This window comes from Ptiloglossa arizonensis, chromosome 2 (assembly GCF_051014685.1).
Source record: "Ptiloglossa arizonensis isolate GNS036 chromosome 2, iyPtiAriz1_principal, whole genome shotgun sequence".
NCBI lineage: Eukaryota > Metazoa > Arthropoda > Insecta > Hymenoptera > Colletidae > Ptiloglossa > Ptiloglossa arizonensis.
Window position 1 is genome coordinate 31,679,619 of NC_135049.1, and position 22,535 is coordinate 31,702,153.

General features: G+C 55.2%; 1 protein-coding gene across 6 annotated transcripts in view; it reads right to left on the reverse strand.

Moving 5' to 3' along the window:
- Positions 1-22,535, reverse strand: part of LOC143143570 (uncharacterized) — a 154,382-nt gene that overhangs the window by 66,584 nt on the left and 65,263 nt on the right. For 2 of the 6 annotated variants that reach the window (XM_076304959.1, XM_076304958.1), the window contains exon 1: positions 14,984-15,433. The exons of the other annotated variants lie outside the window; for them this stretch is intronic. In XM_076304959.1, coding sequence (XP_076161074.1) covers positions 14,984-15,292 — 309 coding nt within the window. In that variant the 5' untranslated portion in view covers positions 15,293-15,433. Of the gene's footprint in view, positions 1-14,983; positions 15,434-22,535 lie in introns of those variants that run through there. 6 annotated transcript variants of the gene reach the window in all.

Consider the following 22,535-nt stretch of genomic DNA (forward strand, 5'->3'; position numbering starts at 1 on the left):
TCTCGCGATGCTGGCCGACCGCGGGCCGAGTGTGGAAGTTTTCCCACAGTTCCGGTGCGAGCACAATGCCGAAAGGACGCGCTCGCATCCTGTTGGATGCCTCCTTCCGGTTCGTTCTCGCTTTATTTCCCCTCTCTTTCTCTATCTCCTCCGGCTCGCTTTTGTCGGAGCGTAGTGCCTACGCGATGCGAAACTGCTCTCGCTTCTCCTCGTCCGTTCTGGTCGGTAAATTTCGAGGAATCGCGCTTTGTCGACGAAGAAAGAAACACGCGCTGCCGGTGGAGGATGAAAGGGAAAGCGGCGCGGAGCGGACACCGCGTTAGACGCGACTCGCGAACCTTCGAAAATATCGCGACGAGCGCGCGCTCTCCCGAGAAACAAGGCGAGGAGGAGCTCGCGTTCTTTTACGGTACGCGAGGAGGAAAAGAAAGCGGCAATTAGCGTCGTCTGGCGCAAAAGTTGCGGTTGTCGAAACGCAAAGAGTACACCGAAAGGAACTTCCGAATCGGAAGGTTCGAAAGATGGACGTTTCGTTGGAGAATGTTCGTCGCGTTGAAATCGGTTTGGAAGGGCGTTTCGAAACTTGGATACTCGAGGGTGGTCCGAATGTAAATGGACCGTGTAAGAAGGAGCGATCGGTAACGAGCGCGACGTCTCGATGTAAAAATGAGGGACCGATCTCGGCGGTGGCGCTTGTGGCTTCTTTGTCTCCGTCGACGCGGAAGAGGTCGGTCCGGTATAACCGGGCAACGAACACAGAGGGCCCCGTGAAATCGATGCAATGGTGGATTCACGGCGTGGTAGGTACGCGTACACGGCACAATGAACCCCCATTTTTTAACGTCCGTCGCAGGGGCAACGCGTCTCGTCACGTGTCCGCGCGAGCGACAGCTGCTGCGGGCTTTCCAGCCCTCCTCCATAGAAATCGGGAAACGGTACGAGCGGGTCTCGCACGAAATAAAAACGTACAAGGGACTTGCCAGCGAGGTGGTCTCCGCGCGGCAAGGATTTCTCCTTCTCTCGCATGGGAACACGGGGGACCGTGGATTCGCATACGTCGCCCGAGGGACTTTTACGAATCGAATTTCGTCCCGCTCGCGTACCAACGTCGGCTCGCGCCTCGCGCGCTGAATAAATTTCCACGCGACCGATCGATCCATCGCGCGCGAGTCGAGGATTCGATTCCAATGGGAAAAAAGAAAACAACGAAAGGGAAACGATCGCGTCGGAAGAGCGCGCACGTGCTCGCGAATCGCTCCTCTCGCGAGCCCGTTGGCCAAGATCGAGCGAACGTCTCGCGAGTCGCAGGTGCAGACCGGTAACGAAAGAGAAAAAAAAGATGAGAAAAGGCGCGGCGGAATTGCGCAAAGCGCCGGTGCCGTGAAATTCTCGTCCAAGGACAAGGCGGTTCCGAGCGGAATCGGGTGCGCGATCGACGCGCGTTTAACAGCCCGGAGCACGTTTCGCGTCCAAGGAAACGAGGTCGACGATATCGCGACGCTCGATAGCTGAACGGGATCGCGGTGAACGAGCGAACGCGAAAATCTAACCGACACGGAAAAACCGAGGGCGTTCCGCATTCGTGTTCTTTTCATCGTTTCCGCGACCACGGGTCGTTACGGAATTGATCAATTTTTTTTTCTCCTTCGGAGAATTCTCGAATCGAGACGTTTTTTATCCACCTCCGCACCGTTTTCTATAAACGGTCCGAGACGAAGCGGGGTCGAAGGTCCGTCTCCGGACGCTCGCGAGCGGCTCGTAAATCGTGGCGTTGGAAAAAAGAAATCGGCGCGGGGGAAAAGAAAGGCGAGGCGAGGCGAGGCGAGTCGAGGCGAGTCGAGGCGAGGCGAGGAAGCAAACGTTGGAAGCGTGCGTCGCGAGCGCGAGCGAGATCCATCGGGGGAATTTCTGGTGGAGGAGAAAGGAGATGCTCGGAGAAAGCAACCCTCTCGCGAAACGATTCGGCCGAGTGCCGGTATCAAGGGTACTTAAATATGTACGCGTCCTCGTGGGGGCCAAGCCCCTTTCTCGGAACGTCCCAACTAACAACCACGTGTTTCCTTGTCCCTTCACCGCCCCCGTTCCTTCGAGCTCGCTCGACTTGATTTGGCATTGTGATGCAAATGAACCGCGGATTCGTACACGCGAGGATTCCTTTAAAGCGGCGAGAGAGCCAACCTCCCCACTCCGTTACCGCGCGGAGGGTTAACGATTTTGCATCGAGTGGTCGATTCAACGCACGGTGAACGACTGGTCGAGGTCGGTAGACGCGAGAAAAATTTCGCGACCCGGTAATTTCGACGCACGGTAAAGCGAGACGCTTTCGCGAACGAGGAGAGGCGTTCGTGTCTCGGGCGACACGGTCGATCGTTTCGTCGGGTAATCGCGCGAAGAAACGATCTCTCCGGAGTGGAAAAGAAAGGGGAGAAAAAAAAGAAGAAGAAGAAGAAGCAGAAGAAGAAGAAGAGAAAAGGTTCTCTCTACGATCGAAGGCACGAGGAGTCCTCCGAACGGTGTACGAGGAGCGATCGCTCGAACGAGGGCTCGAGTATCGAGCGTAGCCAATATTTGCTCGCGAGAACGAGCGTGGCGAGTGGCAGAGGATCGTCGAAGGTTTCGCGAAAGCGCGTTCGTACGGTGGGCGCTCTCGATCGGCTTTAAACGCGTTTATTATCGTCGCGCGAAAAGAGACTGGTCGTATTTACGAGAGGGGTTATTGACCATCGTCGGGGTTCACTGGATCCTCGGTTCGAATCTCGTGGGTCTTATTCCGCCGCGGATGGAATCCACCGCGTCCCCATCGGTGCAGGGAGGGTACGGGTAGGAAACGTGTGCGTGCGTGCGTGCGTGCGTGCGCGCGGAGCTGGCTTAATATTTGAATAACGCGCGTAGGTTTTGACCCGGCCGAATCAACGGCGTATCGGCCCGGCCATAATCAGGCGACATTGTGCGCCGTAGATTATGGGGTAGAGAGAGCTCCGCGACACGGTCCGCCGCTCGCACGAATGCATAAGTAATGGAGTTACGAGCCGACTCGTCCTCCCGGCCGCTCGACCGCCCGAGACCGCGGTTTATCGCTCGGGCCACGCCGATCTTCGCACCTGTCGACTAAATCTTTCCAACGCGAAACGTGGAAACCGAAACGATCTCGAATCGGGGTAGAAAGCGCGCACCGGAATACACCCGAGAGATCGAACCGGCGCCGCTTTCGTTCGATAATTCACGGCCGAAACGACGTTTCAATTAGAAAAGAGAAACCGCTCGAAAACCGCGTACTCGCGCACTCGCCCGTTCTATCGGTGTGTACGATACAATTCGCGCGGAACCGCGATAAAGCGGTGTAACGGTGCCCGAGCGAGGTGCGTTTAAATCATGCCTCTCGTATTCTAGACCCGGCGAACGAACGAGCGAGCGAGCGAGCGAGCGAGCGAGCGAGCGAGTGCGTGAGCGATTATCTCGCGTATCGGAGCGAACGCGAGCAACCGGAGAGCCCGGCGCGGGGACGGAGAACGATCTCTCGCGCACAAAAGCGCATATTTCATACAAATCGGTTTACGAGCAAACGGATTTAGAGAGACCGGGGCGCAGGGGATACGAGACAGGGCCGAGTCGACAGAGTCTCGCGAATCGTTCGTAGCTCGATCGTAAATAGAATCGTAGAGAACATCGAACAACGGCGTATCTCGGCGAGACTCTTGCCGATCGTTGCATCGATACCGCGAGTCGCAGCGCTCGCGAAACATCGTAACCGCTCGACGTTACAATTTCGATCGTCGCGCGGTGGAACGCACGAGCCGATCGTGTCTCTCCCTCGTCGGCGATCCTCCCCGTGTTCACCTACACTGCCGATCGGTGTGCACACACCCGATATCGTGTACGTACAACCGGCCGACAACCCGCGCCGCTCCTCTACACGGATGCCGACCGAGGGACCGTGTCCTCGGATAAATCTCTCGGTGATATCGCGCCGGGGACTACCCGCGGTGGATCGTTCGCGCGATCGATGGATCATCGATCGGTACTCGGTGCCAGCGGGTGGCTGAAACGCGGTGCTATGCGCCCTCGCTCGTGCAACACTCTCCGCGCGTACGCGCCACGCGCACCACTGTCTCTCTGTCTTTCTCTTTCTTTCTCTCGTTCGCTCTCTCTTTGCGTATTCACCGCGAGGATTATTGGACCGGAGGATCGGCACGTGTCCGATGTAATAATAGCGATAACGGTCGTTATCGTCGGCCGGTTCGATCCTCGGTGCTCGAACCGTTGCCCTCTGCTCCTCTTACCGAACGTACTCGCGCGAGAACTCGTTCGCTCGGTTTTCGGAAACTCTTGGTTTCGGGCGTCACGTACGAGCCACGACGTGGAATTCCGCCCGCGGCGGTGTTTCGCATTCTCGCGATTCGAACGGGCCCCTCGTGGTCGTGAATCGACAATTCTTTCGAAAACCGAGCGTGTATCGCGAAACGCGATCTCGAAATCGTTCCTCGCGCACGGCCTCCATCGGTGTACGCGATTCGAACGTTTACGATTCGTGTTGCGCGAAAGCAGACGCGCTCGCGGTACACCCGGTGAACGATTCTAGGACGAGTCGAGGACCGAGGTATTCGATCGCGGCCAGTACACGGACAAAAAGAATTCTCGATATCGGGTACTGGCGCTACTCGATCCTTTGCGAAGATATATTTTTCGTTTCGGTACGACGCGCGGATCGATCTATCGCTCGTTCGAAACTGTGGAATAATGGTATCGTTGAACGCTAGTGAAAAGTAAATAGAAGGTTTATTTAAAGAGTAACTCTTCTCGCGATAATTCGCTCGGCTACCAGAGTACGCGAAACGTTTCGCGTTGTGAACGCGTTCTGTAGAATAATCGTTGAACACGAGAGAAAAGTAAATAGAAGGTTTATTTAAACGGTAGAAGATAATAGAGACACGCTGTCACGTGGGGACCAAAAAATATCCAAGTCGGTAACGACCCCCTCCCCTGTGTCCTGACTTCTCGAAGACTGCATCGATCCAAGTCGTTGCGTTCCAACAAAAATCGACGAAATTGAAGCGCGAAATCGCTCTCGGCTCGGACCATCGTCCCCGCGAGACGATCCCGCTGTATCGTCGTATCGAAAAATGACAATAGACCGTGGTCCGATCCGCGCGACTCGATAAGCGTCCGGATGACCGTGGACCGACGGTTTATCGTAGAGTTCATCGAGATTCCCTAACGATCGGATCACCCGGCTCACCGGGCAAAGATCGAACAACGCGGCTAGAAGACGCATGTGCGCGTCGCGCTCGACCGCGAGAGGAGAATACCACCTTCCTCGTAGGTGTTTGCAAACAATGGCGAGGAATCGTCCGCGAGCGATTTCGACATGTGGTCGGAACGACGCTCGTAATACGACGCGCGAGCAGGGTGTGCCGGCAACCAGCGGATACGCTCGCGGAACAACCGAGAAGAAACTCGAGAGAGTTTCCATCGTTTGGAAACAGCGAACAAGCTCGATCTTTCCCCAGCGCGTTGTTCCGGTATTTCTGGCAATCGATCGCGAAGAGGAGAGACCCTTGCGCTATTTTCGAGGATCGTCGACGAGCGGAAAGTCGTCTCGAGAAATCGAGAAAGAGAAGCGACGAAAGTGATCGCAACGGGAGAACGGGACGGTGAAACGCCGGAGGAAGCAACGAAATCGCGAGGAGGAAGAGAAAGCTGGACGAGAGCCCGGAGTCGTGTACCGTAAAAGGGCGAGAAAGAAAGAGCGCGTGGAAGAGGAACGATAACGTATCGGTCGTAACGCGTTAAACGAAACGACCGGGAACGGGCTGTGTTCCAGGAAATATGAATGCCGCGGATAGTAACGCTCGTTGCTCGTTCGCGGGCCCCTCTTCCTCCGTTTCTCCCTTTTTTCGTGGCTCTCGTCGACTCGACGAACAACCGAGGAGACCGCGCTCGCTAGTACGCGTATTCGCGCGGGCCAAGCTGGCTGGATCGCTCGCTCGCTCGCTCGCTCGCGCGCCTCGGCCCACGCGCGATCCAGACGGAGGCACCGGCGTCTAGATATACGACGCGACAATGAATCAGAACCGGAACCTTCGGCATTCCCGAGGGCCGTATTCCGCGCGGAACAAGGTCCTGTCGGCCAACCTCCTCGAACCTCCTCGAACCTCCTCGAACCTCCTAGAACCTCCTAGAACCTCCTAGAACCGCCGAAACAGTCGATCCTCGATAACGAGCTCCGTTTGCGCGCGAAATTCCACCGCGCGGAACGAGTCGTACCACGCGAGTAGAAATCTACGGGGCGAGTGTTCGTTTGTTTCTTTTTTTCTTTTTTACGCTTTCTTCCCGCTTCGAGCATCGAAACCGAATCCGCTCGGTCGCGATGCATCGTTTGGAAATATTCCCAGCCGGCGCGAGTTCGTTAGCGGCGATTTGTTCGATTTTCGCGGCCGAAGAATTTAATCCGAAGCGACGCGAGTCCGGTACGCTGGCTCGCGCGTCCACGATCGGAACGCGAAATTAATGAAATCGTCGCTGGATGTACACGCGGTCTTGAGCGTACGTTTCCTCGTTTTAATTGCACCGGGTGGCTCTTATCGCTCGGCGAGTCGTAGGTTTCGCGTACGTGTTCGCGGAGCGGTCCGGTTCGTTTCTCGAATCGTTTGCGCCCGTTGGCGGTTTTCATCGCGCGTAACAGCGGAGCACCAGAGTCCAATATAAATAAACGCGAGTCTGCACCGAGGAGGAAACACCCCGCGGTCCTCGCGCCCGATCTAATCCGCACCGATCGTATTAGAGCGAACGAGAAGACGTTCGTTCCACGTTTCCGGCGTGGACGCGAGAGGAGCGAGCCACGCTAGGTAGGACGGTTCTATCTCGTCAATTAGCGTAATTCGAATTAAGCGTGTCCCGCGGTGCGATCGAGGATCGCGATCGAGCGTACAGAGGAGGGAGGAGGGAGGAGGGCACCGGTCCAAGACCGAGCCGACTAGATCGGCGCTAATACGCTGTTGGCCAGCCGGTACGATCGAGATATCGATCGACTTTATCGAGTCCGAGGCACGCCGGCTCGGGCCGAGAGCGCACCCGCGGCAGAAATCGATGGCATTCATTGCGTAACGAGCCACTTACCGCAAATCAAACTAATAGCCAATAAAGTACACCGTCTAAAATCGTGTTCGCGCGCTCCCCGGCCGCACCTGGATCCATCCGGGGACTCTTTAATCGGCTACCTCGATCGGCCTTAATGGGACAATCCCTCGCTCGTTCGTTCGTACGTTCGGCGAAGCCACGCATCCCGAGAAAATTTACATTCTCGGGACTCCTCCGCCGACTCGCGATCGCGTTTCTCAAAACGTTGCGAGAGAAGGTCTTTTCCTTTTGGAGATCCCGCCCCGCGCGGCTGCTCGTTCCTCTTACGTTTATTTATTCGTGCACACTTCGACGCGAAAAGATTTGCGAGATTCGATGTCCCTGGCGAAGAATCTTTACCCGTGGATCGTAAACGTTCCATCGAACGACCCACTCGATCGATCGCGAATAAACTTCGACGCCTATACCTATCGACGAAGGAACAAAGTTTCGAGGGTTACTCGTTTGGACGTCCCCTCGGAAAATCGATCACCGATTACAAAATCGATCGAAGTTCGTCCAACTTTCTCCGCAAAGCGATCCACGGTTCGCGCGGGACGAGAAGTATCTCGCGCGATCGCGTTTCTCAAAACGTTGTTTCAGAAGATCTATTCCTTTTGGAGATTCCGCCCCGCGTGGCCGCTCGTTCCTCTTACGTTTATTTATTCGTGCACCCTCCGACGCGAAAAGAATCTTTACCCGAGGATCGTAAACGTTCCATCGAAAAACACGCCCGATCGATCGTAAATAAACTTCGAAGCTTGCCTATACCTATCGACGAGGTAACAACGTTTCGAGGGTTACTCGTTTGGACGTCCCCTCGGAAAGTCGATCAGCGATCGCAAAATCGATCGAAGTTCGTCCAACTTTCTCCGCAGAGCGATCCACGGTTCGCGCGGAACGAGAAGTATCGCGCGCGATCGTCCCTATCGATCCACGGCCAGTTTCCTAGGTAATTGGCCGGCATGGCTGCACGCCGTTAGAAAACGCAATATCGTAGAGCATTCTTTCGTTACGGAATACTCGGATAGGATCTCCTCCGGGCTTCTGCTCCCATAATTCAATTCTCCGGTCTCTCCCACAGGTTTCGTGCGAAACTCCGCGGCTCGCGCACCGTAATCGCGTTGCGATTTTCTTCGATGCGCGATTTTCTTCGCGGCGCGCGTAATGTGCAACCGCGGAACGCAAACAGAGAAACGGGGAGAAGAAACGCGAAAGAATCGAATCTGGAATCGATCGAGAACGCGCGCGAGAGGTAATTTCGAGCGTTTATCGGTGGAGGATCGAGTTCGAGCCGAGAACTTTTCCCGTGACGACGCACTGTATTATATTTATCTAAAAATAAACGTCCTATTTACATTTTCTCTTGTGCCAAACAATTCCATAATCCCACAGAAGGTACTCATCGATCTCCGTCGAGTTTCGTTCGAAACACTCTCGTCCCTTTTTTCGCAGTTTTCCTGTTCCTTCGAGAATACGTTTACTTTATTTTCGAAACGGACTCGATCCACGATCGATCTCGAGGCTAGATGGTTTTCCCCGAACGGAGAGAAGAATGTCGGACGAATCGGTTGCGAAAAATGCGGAAAAAGGAGGGCGCGATGGACGGAGCGAGCGGCAAAGTCACGTACTCGGTGACGCGGTGAAAACGAGGTCTTAACGAGCTCGAGGTTAAGTCGGTCCGTCGTGTCTCGTTCCCCTCCGTCCGTGTTCTCTTGTTCTAGCTGGATCGTCGGCAGTGTCAAAGATCCACGACCCGTGGAACGGGAGGTTCGGGTTAAACGGAGCATTAACGTCGAGTCGAGGAGAGAAGCGACCGAAAACGAGGTAGTCGGCCACGTCGAGAGAACTGCTCGGGAGAAATCGAGAATTGCGGGAGCGTTCGTTATCGCGGTCTTCCGAGGTCTTCCGTTGACCTCCTGTTTCCCTGTCGTTGGTGTATCGAAACGTTTCGCCGATTCGTTTCGAGATCTCGCGCGGTCGAAGTCCGTTTCGATTTTCCATTTCGCGGCGGACGTTGCGCGCTAGACGATAAAACCGATACGGGGAAAAAGCTCGGGAACTCGCGCCTCTCGAGCGTGTCGCGGCGAAATCGTCGATTCGAGCTCGAGAATCGTCGGTATAATTGACAATTACACGCCGGGATCGTTGTTCCGTCGAGGGTTGCGCTCGCTCGTAAGAGCGGTTGACTCTCGTAAAACGCGGTCTCAATTAACGAGGATCGCGCGGGCTTGCACGGAATCGACGCCGCGCCTCCGTTGCCTCTTCCATTTCACCGATTCGCTCGGCCCCGGTAGCGTTTAATCGGCGACGATAAAACCTTCCAGCTCGGGACAACTCCGATGCGAACATTCGTCCGCGCATTGTATCTTAATTAACGTTTCGCTCGGACGACCCCGCGAACCAACGTCCCGTTCGCCGCGCGATCGATCGACCGAAAGATCGATCGTTATCCTCGATGAACCGGACTCGCGAAGTTTTCGCGTTCGTCGTTTGGTAAACGTTCCACCAAAAGATCGTTTCTTTTCGTTCCGTTATACCGTCCGTGTAAGCAAGAAACGGAACAACGCTCGGCAGATCCCGCGCCCGATGACTGCGCAGCGGCTAATTATATCTGGCTAATGTTGTGCAAAATCTTTTGTCCGACGCCGCTTCATGGGCCGTGATATCGTTCGTCGCGCTCCCCTAATCGCACCGCGGGACCATTGTTTCGTTACTAGGAAATATAAAAGTGAACGTAGCACCGGTTTCGCGCCGTAGATTTCGATCAGCTCGCGAACGCGTCCCGTGCGTGCTCCGCGCGCCGCTCGGACATTTCTACGTGCATTATCTCGCGGAGTCGAGCCACCGCGATTGAATCATCGTCGGTGAAAACGGTCCGATCGGCGTCCTCGCGAGGGGACTGGAGCGTTTCGTTGAACGAAACACGACGGAGATCGTTGCCTCGACGAGTACCTTCTGTGGGATTATGGAATCGTTTGACAAAAGAGAAAATGTAAATAGGACGTTTATTTTTAGATAAATGTAATACAGTCCTGCAGTGGAATATGGTTTTGAGCAACTGAACAGAGTGTAACGATCACGTCGGCACACCAATCGAAAAAATAGGAAAGTCGGTATCGAGCTCATCCACTGATTGACTTCTCAAGTGCTGTATGGTTCAATGTCGTATTCCAACACCTTCGAAACGAAACTTTCGAGTCGAAGGGTCCCACCGAGCGACGTCGCGTGTACAACGAATCTCGTTTGCACTGGGAACGAAAGAAAACGTTCTTCGATGTACCAAATCTGACTGCAATCGAGATCACAGTGTTCCATGGGGCCACCACGCCTGTCCAACGATTCTCCTTTTCTAGCATCGGTAAATTTACTAGGTCGTTCGATAAGTTTTGCCCTACGATAAAACTTATTCAACAGTGGAGTACTAGAATGCTCGATAAGTTTCGTCGTTCAACAGAGACACTTATCGAACGGTACTCTTCAATGTAGTACTCTTCGATAAGTTTTATCGAACGACCAAACCAATCGAACTACCCATTAATCGATGTCACATACTCGACGAGCGTCGACATTGGTCGAAGACGGTCGTTGAAGAATTGTAGACAATTCTTCGAATCGCCACGGTTTGGCAACGAGAGAGACTGTATTTCCGATTGTTTGTACGAAATGTTCTTGCGCGTGATCTGGAGAAAACGGACGAGCGATCGAGATGGAGCCGGATTAAGGAATTTTTCACGAACGTGACCAGATGCACGAGGTAAGAAAAGTTAAGGGAATTAAGACTTTCCACTCGAGAGGCGATCGCCAGTTAATCACGGTGTACTTTCTCCGATTCGGAAAACCGAATCGTGGTTTGGAATTTCAATTAAAATTCAACTACTCCTTTCTCGTAAAGTGTAAACATATCTATACGAAACGTTGAAATGAAAATGCTGAAATTAATTACACGATCAAAAGAATTTCAACGAGGTGCTAGTTTATGCTAGCAGAAAAGCTTCGAGTGCAAGGGGTTGATGCACTACCAGTCACTTGGAAATCGAGCGAAACGCTTATTGGAATTTCGTCGAAACGAATCAAAGTCGAATAAAGCCTTTTTCCAAAACCCCATCGCTCTTTGTAAGCGCACGATTGGTCGATCGCGAAAGGAAAATCGATTTCGGAAGGCGAACGATCGATATGTCGAGAATCGTCCCGTCTCCTCGAAAGCAACTCTAACCGAGTAAACGATCGCGAATCGAGTCGCAAACGTTGGCTCCGTTTGGAAGTCGTTGCGCGTAGCCGCTCGAATTTCCGCGGCGTGTTTACATTCCGATATCGCGGCTAATGTCACGGCTCGTTTAATTATTCATACGCGAGGCGGCGGTTTCTCGCGCGAGTCGCGCCGCGCGGATCGAAATACCATTGAAACGGCGGAAGGAACGCGGCGTGCGAACGACGACTCGCGAGCAAACTCGCGAGGAAACTCGCGAGGAAACGATCTCGACGCGAGTTGAACGCGTTGTCGTACGGGGTTAGTACGCACGACTCGGCCCCGTGCGTTGCATCTCTTCGAATTATCTCACGGGTGTATCGCCGTGGATCTTGCCGCTGGCAAAAGGCAGTGGTTAATTACTGGGGAAAAAAACCGCGGTAATTAGGATAACAATCGAACGCGTCAAAGCTTCCTGCTCGCGGATCCCCCGGGTAACCCGTTCGCAATTAATTTTTTCTCGACTTTTTCTTTTTTTTTTTTTCATTTTTTTCTCCTTCCACTCGGCTCGGTGGTTCCCCGCGTATTTACATCCAGACGCGATTCGTTCCCAGCGGAAGATCCCGGGGCGTGTTCCAGGAAGGATCAAGGACAGGTGTGGAACCGAGTCGATCGACGAGAGAACGTCACGCTCGAAACGCTTTCGAGGGACCACCACCTCTCGACCTTTTTGCGATCGACGAGTTCTCGTTTTTTCGGCGAAATCCGTGGCCACGGGAACGATCGCGGACGTGTCGTAACTCCTTCGTCCCGGTGGACGGGAACGGGTGCAAAAAGACCATAGGAACTCGGATAGGTGAAACGAGAGATCGGGGCCTCGTCACTCGTAAAGAAACCAACCAACGGCCGAACACCCCCGTCGCGAATTTTCGTACGCGCAATTAGCATCTTTTCTGGCTCGATCCTTTCGAGACTCGGACAATGCCGGTGGACACCCGCGGCGAACCGTTTCGCGTCCGCGGGACAAAAACCGACACGGATTTTCGACCGATGAAAGCACCGGGTCCCGAAAAGCCCTGCCGCGATGGAATCCGAGTCTCCTGAACCGCGATACCTATTAAATCGATTACGACCGTTTCAACGACCGGTTCCCTGACGTATCCGACGCGACGAAAGCGTCGATCGCAGTTACAACGTCTCTTGAATATCGGTTTTCCGTTCGGTGGGGTTCGATCGTCGCAACCGAGTCGGGTTCCTCTTCAACGACCAGGGGAAACCGGACGATTCGGAGTTTCGGAATGCGCGGGGACCGCGGGACGCCTACGAGGAGCCAACGGGCTTCCTCGTAAAACCGACTTTCCAACCGACGCCGGAATTTTGATCGGTCTACCGAGAACCGACTCCAAATCGCTCGCACGATTCGACCAACGATAAATCGGTTCCCCAAGGTCGTTGGAACCGCCTCCAAGGGACAGGTATTCTCCTAGCCGCGTAAATGGAAACGGAATGACTACTTTGCGACGAAATACTCGAGGATACCATATCGAGAAACGATATTTTCAAAGCGTCTAGAAGCAGGGGGAGAGATCTCGGTCATCGAAAGGGAACACGGTTCGCGATATTCGGTCGCGTTCGATAATCGACGTTGTCCGATACTAAGAACGATCGGGCAGGATTTCCACGCGTCTCTCGCGCAGAACGAGCGACTCGAAAGATCACCGAGCCTCGATGCGCCGCGATTTAACTAGATGCACCGGCAGATCCCTATCTCGCGAGCAGTTGCAACAGCTATGCTCGACAACGCCGCTGGAACCTCTCTCTTTCGAGCGGCTCGAACGATAGGGGAGCGACCAGGAGGAGGAGTCGTTAAGGGCTGCGTACGTCGGGAACTAACGCTAACGCGACTTCGACTCGAGATCCGTCTCCATCCTCCTCTTCCCTCGCGAAATTAATGGCGCCTCGCGTACCCTCGCCGAGGGAAAGAAGGGAGAAAAAAATCGAAAGGAAGAAAGAAAGAAAAGGGAACGAAAATACGAGAACGCGCGGTTAGCTGGCCACGATCCCGAGAGGGAAAGAGGGAACACGACGAAAGTCCTGTCGTCGTTAAGAGTTAAGAGTCGCTCGAATTACGAACATTTGGCACTGTCCGTTTTTACCGGGCCGGTTTAATGCCGGTGGTTCCACACGCGGAAACCGTGACGTGTGTGCGTGGCGCCGAGCGAAGAAACGCGCAAAAGCTTCTTGGGTGGGTCGACGGTCAAATACCGCGTCGTTAAACCCGTGCAATTTCGTCGAATTACGAATCGCGCCGCTCCATCCGGACGACGAAACTTAATGCTCACGGCTGCCCCGCTACGCACCGTTTCTCGTCCCGAGCGTACGATACGTACCCAAAACTCCTACGGTGTACACCCGTGGATCTCTCGTCTCGATGGACCTCGTCTCGCTCGAGGAGAGTACAATTTGCTCGAATTACGAACGCGTTGTTCGCGTTCGGTGAAAGCTGCCGATTTTACGACGGACCGGTCGCCCGGTTCGAGGACTTCTCGATCGCGAACGAACCGTGGCGACGACGAGCAATTTTTTTTCAAACCCGAGAAAACGATCGAACGAGTATCTCCTAGCGATCGAGACCGTTAGAGATCGATCCTTGAAATCTCGGGACGGATAAAAACAAGGGATAGAGACGCGAGAGGTCGATCGCCCCGATCGGTTCCACGGGCGAAGCTTCGAAATAATACGAGCAACGATAAAAAAAAGAAAGAAAAATAAAAGAACCAGTTGGACGCGTCCCTTCGCGATTACGTTCGACGCGCACCAACGGGTTCTTATCGATGGGAGCTCGAGCACGGAATAAGAAAACGCGTGTTTTTGCGCTCGAAGAATTGGAGAAAACGTTACACCGGTCGAGACTCGACCTATTCCAAAGTTAAGTAAACACGAGACCGGAGAGTTGCTTACGAGAATCTCGCGCGCGCTTCGTGTTTTTTTCTTTCTCTTTTATTTTTTTTCTTTTTTATTTTTCTCCTCGTCCGTTCCGGTTGTACATCGGTACGAGCGTGCCACCGATGCGATGAAGGTAATGGTCGCGGCCCAACGTTTCGACGCGCGGAAAATAAAACCCATTAATACGCTCGCTCGCGCGCGCGCTACATAATCACGCGCGTGGATTACGCGAAACTCGCGAGTACGAGCCGAGTAAAAACATCGCCACCGGTCTAAAAACTGGTATTACGTTGCGATGCAATTATGTAATCAGGTTGCGGCACGTACACCGTGACGTTTAATCGCGTTTAATTAAAATCTATCGGGGGAACAGGTACTGCTGGCCGCATTGCTGCCGCGGTTCCCGACTAATTGATTCCTATCGCGACCCAACGTCCCGAATTTCCGTTAGTCCTGTCGCGGGCGTCGATTCGATTCGATTCGATTCGATTCGATTCGTGGACTGGACTCCTCTAAGCTCGAATTCCAGCCGGTTGCACGGCCAGAGGCAACGATCGTACGGTAATTGGCGCGAGGGACGCCTCGACGTCGACGTTGATGTCACCGAGTGGGATTTAAAGGTAATTTTATCGCGCGACGAGCGTCCTCTTTCCAACGAGTATCGTCGCGTGGACGTAGACGAATCCATCGTCTCGCGTCGGATTTTCAGGAAGGAAGGCAACGGGGACTCACCTCTTTCATGCCGTCGAGCCTGCCAAGACTTTTGGTGCCTCGAAGCGGCGGAAAGGCGGCGTCGTGCCATCCGGCGTTGCACATCTGCATTTGCTCGGACTGGACGTTCAGAGCGCGCGCCCTGCTCTTGCTCTTGCGTTTGTCCAGCAAATGCTTGGCCCTGGACTTCCTGACCGGTGCGGTCGGATCGTCCTCCGGATCGCTCTGCACCTCCCAACGCGACGGTGACTTGAAACGACGTCGCGGGCTCGTCGGCGAGGTCACCGGCGAGGTGAGCCTCTGGACGAGGGTCCCGAACATGGTCATCATTCGACCTGGTTCGAGCGAATGCTTCACACAGACTCGGAGGACATCGTGTACGTTTTACACGCGTACCGACTCTCGCGTCGACTCGTCCTCGTGTTTCTACGCGACGACGCGGCACACTGTCACTCGTAGCTGAACGCGAAATCCACAGGTGGTTCTCGTTCACGGAACGCGCGGTGGACGCGGTCGCGCACCGTCGAGTACGCACTGTGTGTACCTCCCGTGGAAATCCACTGTTCGAACCAACGAAAGAACCGGCGGCTACGCACGCGGAAACCGTGCGTTTCACTCGAGACTGGAAGCGCCGCGATAAAGTAGCGCGCGCGTTATCATAGCTCGAGCGGTTGGAAAGCGAGGCTCGAAATCGGCCACTGAATCACTGCGTCGTAGATAAGGTTCGAGGAGTCGAGGCCGAGGCCGGTATCTCTTCGATTCGCGGGCGACGTGGCGCGCTCGTTTCCTCGTTTACTCGTTTTCTCGTTTTCTCGTTTTCTCGTTTTCTCGTTTTCGCGTAGGATCGAACGCGGTGATACCGTTCTCGGTCGTATCGCGCGTCGCGTATCGGCCGATCGAGTCGGAGAGGAGCACCGGTCTACGGTAAGCGAGGCGTCGGAGGCACCGGATCGGCTCGAAACCGGGCACAGGTATTTGCCTTCGGGCGCGCGGTGGCTCTCTCTCGCGAACACGGTCGCTCGCTCGGTCGTTTACCAAAGCGGTAGTTTACGCGGACCGTTTGTTCGGTTTCGGCGCTCGTTCGTTCTCGGTGGCGAACGGCCTCCCCTCGATCGAGAACGCGACGCGACGCGACGCGAAACGACGCACCTCGCGGCGCGTGTTTCGAAACGAGAGGGCCCCGAGGACGCGACAACGAACAACACGAGCGTACCGGACGGTTGGTTCGAGGCTCTCGAGGCTCGCGAACGACGCGACGGGAACGCAAACGACGCGAGCACCGATCGCTGGCTACGTGCGGAATCGAACTGGTCGCGCGGAGACTGCGTCCGCCGACCGGTTGGCCTCGCTCCTACGAAAATGCCCGAGTACGGGCGAGCTCGCACGAAGCGGATCGGAGTTTGACGATCTACGACGGCCAGACGCGAGACCGAGTCACCGGTTACCATGGCGATCGGGACTTATTCCCCTTTGGGCCTTACGCATCGTTCGTTCCTCTCTCGGGAAACCGAGCGAGGGTGAGGTCCGCCGATACGCGGCGTTCCGGCTGTATTTGTTTCTTCTTCGATTCGTACGCGTTTCGCGGAATTTCGGACACGGTTCGAGCGCGCCGGTCGAGCTCGTTTCTCGTTTCCCTCGCGCGAACAAAGTTCGCCGCGTTCGAAACTGTGTTTACGAATTCGTCGATACCCTCCAAGTAGCGGGGGGTATCGCGGAATCGATCGCGGACGGGGCGAAATATACGAAACGACGAACGCGATCCGAAAGAAACGGTCGCTCGATGATCTCCGATCGAACGCGCGACTATTTTTTCCTCGGCGGGTAATGGTCGGTGTATCGTCGACTCGTAAACGCGGTACGCGTCGTTGTAGATTTATTACAGTTATTCGCCGCGGAACGCCCTGCGCGAGCTTCGTGCGCCAAGGTTTTATGGAACTAATTTGCTAACCGGTATACAGTCCCGTCGCAAAAGGAACAAGTTCCTCCTTGTTTCGTCGGATCGACGACGAACCGCCAACTTCCGCGAGAAAATAATCGGCGATGCGAGCTCGATGATCGATTATTCCCGGATTCCTGGATTTCCAGAGATTCCACTATCGGATGCAGCGCGTTGGATGCACCGCAGGGTGCATCGTACTCTATTTGCAGTCGGCGGAACGTGTCCCGTCGTAACGGTCTCCGCCACGATAAAAGCAATTGATAATGCCTGACCCCGGAATGAATTCCTGTTTCTAGGCGTCAACCGGCTAATTAATGGCACGATGACTGGTTCTCGGTTGCTTCTCGGTGATATTCTCGCATGTTGGACACGATAAATGGGGAGTAGTCGTGCGGAACACCGAGAGAAGGTGCCCGGGGTGTCGCGAAACGGCAGCTTCCACGAACCACGGCTAAAAACCTCGCGTACGGAAAATTACTTTTCGACCGATCGAACCGAGTTTAAGCCGAGGTTAATTGCGACCCGCGAGCTTCGGACGATTTTCCTCGAGCTTCCGCGCGCTCGCGCGTCTCCATCTTTTCCGAGTGATTAACGATCGTCGAGTCGAGCTCCTCTTCGTTCTCAAGGACGTCGAAGAAGCTCGAACGATATCGTTGCACCGAGAACTCGTCGAAACTTTGATTATTCCGTTGGCCGTGCACGGTCGATCGATCGCGTCGAGAACACCCTTTGTAATTATCGCGAGGACGCGTAATTAGTGCAAATCGTCCGATACACGGTTCCTCCTCCGCGTTCCCCTCGTGTCCTCCCTCTGGGTATCTTCTAGATTGCGATTCGTTCCGTAACGAGCGTCCGATCCACGAGGACGCGTCGCTGCGTGGTTTTTCGGGCTCGAGCGTCGAGGAACGCGAGAAAGCGAGAACGAAACGTCCGAGTTTCTCGATAAGCGGGATTTGCGGAGGGTATCGCGGTCTCGCCGCAGGAGGCTTAAATTTCAAGAGCGCGACAGGTGCAAAGGGTAAATAAATATCCGGTTATCGCGAAATCGCTACGGTCGTGGCTGTATTTTTCGCGCGCGTTCCTTTTCTCGCTACGGGCCCCCGATTTACGGTCGCGATTGCGGCCCAACCGCGGCAACTTTTTCCCGCGAGCGGCTCGCTCGAGATCGCGTCGCCTCCGCTCGTTTTTCGTAGGCTTCGCGCGCGAGATCGAAAGCGAACTCGGTGGGATACTTTCGTCGAGTTTGGTCCCGTGGAGGGAGAATCCGCGTCGAAACAGTTCGGCGAGAGGAATCCGAAAACCGCGAGCGAACGCGCGCGATAAATTCACGAGTTATCGCGAGAGAATCGTCGTTTCGGGAGAACGCGAAAAGTTTCTCCGAGTGTACTCTCGCGTTCGCGACTTTCGCCACGGTGGTGATTTTTCCCGCGCGGAGTGCGACGCGGCCGAGAGAACCGGCTACGCGCGCAAAGAGGAAAGATTCGCGCGAAACGTACCGTGACCGATTCCGCGACGGGCCTCGAAACCGATCCATCGAACGATAGGCGCGAGCTTCTCCTTCCGGCATTCGATTCCAGACCTCGGCGGCGCGTGGTCGCGCCGATGGGAAAGTGGCTCGGCCGGAGCGAAACGCGAGCGGGCGAGCGAGCGAGCGCGCGAGCGCGCGTTCGTGTCGCCGATTTTGTTCAGAGATCGAGCTCGGACCTCCTCCTCTCTGGCTACGCGCCGTACGAGCGCGAGAAACGTTGCGCGCCGATTACACCGTTGGCCGGTAAGAGAAATGTTGCAAAGTTCAGATTATTGTCGTTGGTTAGTAAGAATACACGATACGAGAAGCACGTGCTGTACAAAACTTAGAATATCGGGGTGTTGTAAAGTTCAGATTACAATATGCAGGGATTTCGCGTATCCAGTAGTATAGTTTTTCTACATATGAGAATACAAAGTCCAAAGAAACAATTATACGGTAATATGTCTTGACGTGAACGACAACAGTGTGGTCTTCGTGACTCTCGACTCGGAACTGAACAGAAAAACCGAAAAGAAAAATAGCCAAACCGTTGACGACCCTTCCGCTCCAATACGGAGACAGTACTTAAAACTGACATCGACCATTCGCTATCGACATTTGCCACTCTTACGATAATTGTTGCATTCGTTCCAACAACAAATATTATTATTTGATCTCGGTGGTGCACGCGCAGTCCGTGCCAGTTTCGCTCCGATGCGAAATTAACGACCGCGGGGACCGATGTTTCGGTGCGAGTCGGCTTCGGAGATTATCGGAGCCACGAGGAGAGACCGGGCCGAGACGGAAGCGAAGCGTGCGCGACAGGAACCGCTCGAGAACCGCGCGTATTTCCCGGGGACGTTGAAGCGCGATCCACGCGTTATCGTCGCGCGCGCATAAACATCCGAGCGTTTAGAGCCGGACGATAACGCGCGGCAATGATTCGCGCGCTTGGAACGACCGAGGTCGTCCCTCGAGAGGGCCGAACCACGTCGAGGTTGAACGAGCCTCCTCGGAGTACTACGTGGGTGGATACTTCGTCCGTGTACGATGAAACGGGACACGGTGTTCGCCGGACGCGCGACTCTCCTTTCCGCGATACGCGGCACTAAAATTAAACGGAATTAAAGAGATAACCGGGCAAGGTTTATACGGGCGATCGACCTTCCGTCGTAGAGACACGCGCGGTTGGAACCGCGCCCCGATGGACGTGAGATCGCGGGCTTGAACAAAAGCGACGAAACCGACGAAACCGACGAAACCGACGAAAGCGACGAAACCGAGGAAAGAAGTCGCGGAGAACGGAACGGTTCGAAAGAACGGATAAGATAGAAGCGTCGGGTAGACGAGTACCGCGTAAAAATCAGCGAGGCAAGAAACGTAGATATTCGAAATAGTCGGCGGAGACATACCGGTGATTTACGGGGTTTGTCCGCGCGTGCGCCGGCACGGCCCCGGCCCCGGCCTCACCGTTCGGCGCTCGGTGTTCGAGTCGTCCTGTTTCAACGAGGTATGCGATCGAGAGTTAAGGCTGCGAACGAGATCGTTTCTTCGTGAAAGTCGCGAACGCGCGCGCCACAGTCCCGCCAGGAAATACTCCGTTCCAACGATCGGACGACGATAACGATCCGCTCGAGCGGTCTAATAACTCGCGATCTACGCTCCGTGGGCATCGCGCGCGGCCAGGCTTGCGTAAACGGGTTAATCGAGGGGTCAATGACGGAGAGGTATTAATAAATGGCTCGACAATGGGCGTGGAATTCGCCGCGGCTTCGGCGAACCTCGTTCTTTCGATTCCTACGAACGAGTCGCGATCGCCTCTCGTTCGGTCTCGCGCGCACCGAGGCTGAGGAAACCTCGTTCTCCATTTTCACCAAAGTCGAACCAGTTGCCAAAAATCCAGCATTACCTCGCGATCTCTTCGCTGGAAATCGGTTCGAGCTCGCGGATCGGTCGACGCGTGGTCTTCCGGAGCGACCAGGTCGAGACGATTTTCCTCGAAAGTCTCGGCGACGTGGTTGCTGGCCGTCCTTCTGCCACCGGGCGAGGAGTCTTGACCTCGCGCAACGTTTCCGCGTGCTACGCGGGTACCGCGCGTTGGGCACGATTCCGCTCTCGGAGCTCGGCGTCGACGCCGGTCTCGCACTCGCGCGCTCTCCACGCCCACTTTTCGTCGGCGCGTAATTTTTTCCCCTTTACGGCCGCTGTCGCCGATTTTTCCCAGACGCACCGACTCGTAAATACCGCGGTGACTTTTATCGAGGCGACCGGCTCGAGACGTTATTTATGCAATTGTGGGAAGGATTAACGCGCCCCGTCGTAATAAATACAATCACCCGCAACAGTGGTACTTAGACACCGGGACGATGCTATCTTAATTTATGCCCCGTAGCCCGCCCCATTATCTCATCGACGTGGTCTTCCGTCGCGGGACGGAGGAGTGCGTCCTTTCGACCGCGACCTCGTGCAACGTTTCCGCGTGCACTGGCTCGCGCGGACGTTTCCACGAGTTTCCTCGAGAAAACGTCCCGAGAGCGTTTCGGGACGAATCCCTCGTCGAGCGAGGGTAGCCACGTCGAGGTCTCTCGGCGGACGTGATCGCGCGGCGTCCACCGTGCCCGTGGACGCGCTACCCATTGGGTCTCTCGAATGGTTCTTTTTTTTCGTCGGAGCACTAAGGTCGCGGCACTTAACGGTCCACGGCATATTGCGTCGGCCGTTTGGTGCGTATGCGCGGAGATTCGAACGGGTATTAAAGTCGGAGCGCGAGAGGCATCCGCATGCCACCGGGAGACGGAGAGGAGCCCCCGACGAAAAAGAGAGAGTGCGTGCGACAATGGGGCATAACGCGGAGGATAACGAGCGCGAGTTATGTCCCGTCATAATTTGCAATTTAGATTTCATTATCGCTCGCTGCCGAGGCCGATCCTGCTACCGCCACCGCCGCCGTTCTCGCCGCCGCGGGCACCGGGCCCGAGCTCTCGCTCTCGCTCTCTAGATTCCTCTCTTTCTCTCTCGAGAGGATCATTTTCCGCTTCTGGAGAGACTCGAGTCCTCTGGAAAATCGTACCTCGCGAGAAGAGTACACCGCGACGCGCGGAGCGAGTTTCGCAAGTGGAACCAGTTCCCGACGATTTCGCGAGCGCGTTCGACGCGTCGGAAGCGGCGATCGTTTTCGACGCGTTTGATCGGCACCGAACGACCGAGAAATCCAAACGATGCCCGGCCTATTCCGCAAAAGTGTGCTAACGACGCGCAAACCGACCCGGAGCCCGGGTTTCCGCATTGCGCGCGAGCCTTTAAAGCGCGGAAAAACGCGCATCGGAACACGGACCGCGCCAGCGCTGCGTTCGCTCCTCGCTCGCGCTCGCGCGTCTGCGAACCGCTCGCCTCGGAGTAACGATCCTGGTTAACGGTACCGCAAATTGGTGTAGTAAAGGGTCCGTAAAGTCCTTTATGGAAATGTCCATTGCGACGTTGTTAGCGCAAGCCGAAGTACCGGCGCATCTGGTACGGGGTAAACGACGCGTTTCGCTCGTTTCGCTCGTTTCGCTCGTTTCGGTCGTTTCGGTCATTAGAGGTTCGCTGTTTCCACGCGGTCACGGTTTGCCTCGGATTCGACGACTATCGCGGGAAACGTCGCGTCCTCTTACCGCGAGACGGGCCCGAAAACGCCCAACGGGGTCCACCGGTGAAGAGTTTCCAAACTTGCCTCTACGTTGCTAGATCCGCGTGGGATTTGGCTCTCGCGCGTAAACAACGCAGTCGCGATCGAGAGCCGAGCGATCGAGACGAGCGGAGAACGAAAAAAAGAAAAGGATCGAGAGAAGGAGGCGGCGGCGATCGTATCCCCGACGCGTCTCCTAATTCGGGCCGAAGATCGGGGGACATCTTTCGAGGTGCATCGGTGCAACGTCCTGCGGAAGATTCCTCCTGCCGGTACCTTACGCCGGGTTCCTTTGGACTGACTCACGTACCGGTCGTTCGAGCCCTCTCCACCTCGACGCGCGTTCCCACTTTGTTCCACGAACACGGGGAGAACTCGCTTTTTTCGGAAGCAAAAACGAACGTGGGCGAAATTCACCAAGGACATTCTCACAGATTCGGTACCGTCGAGGCGCGCC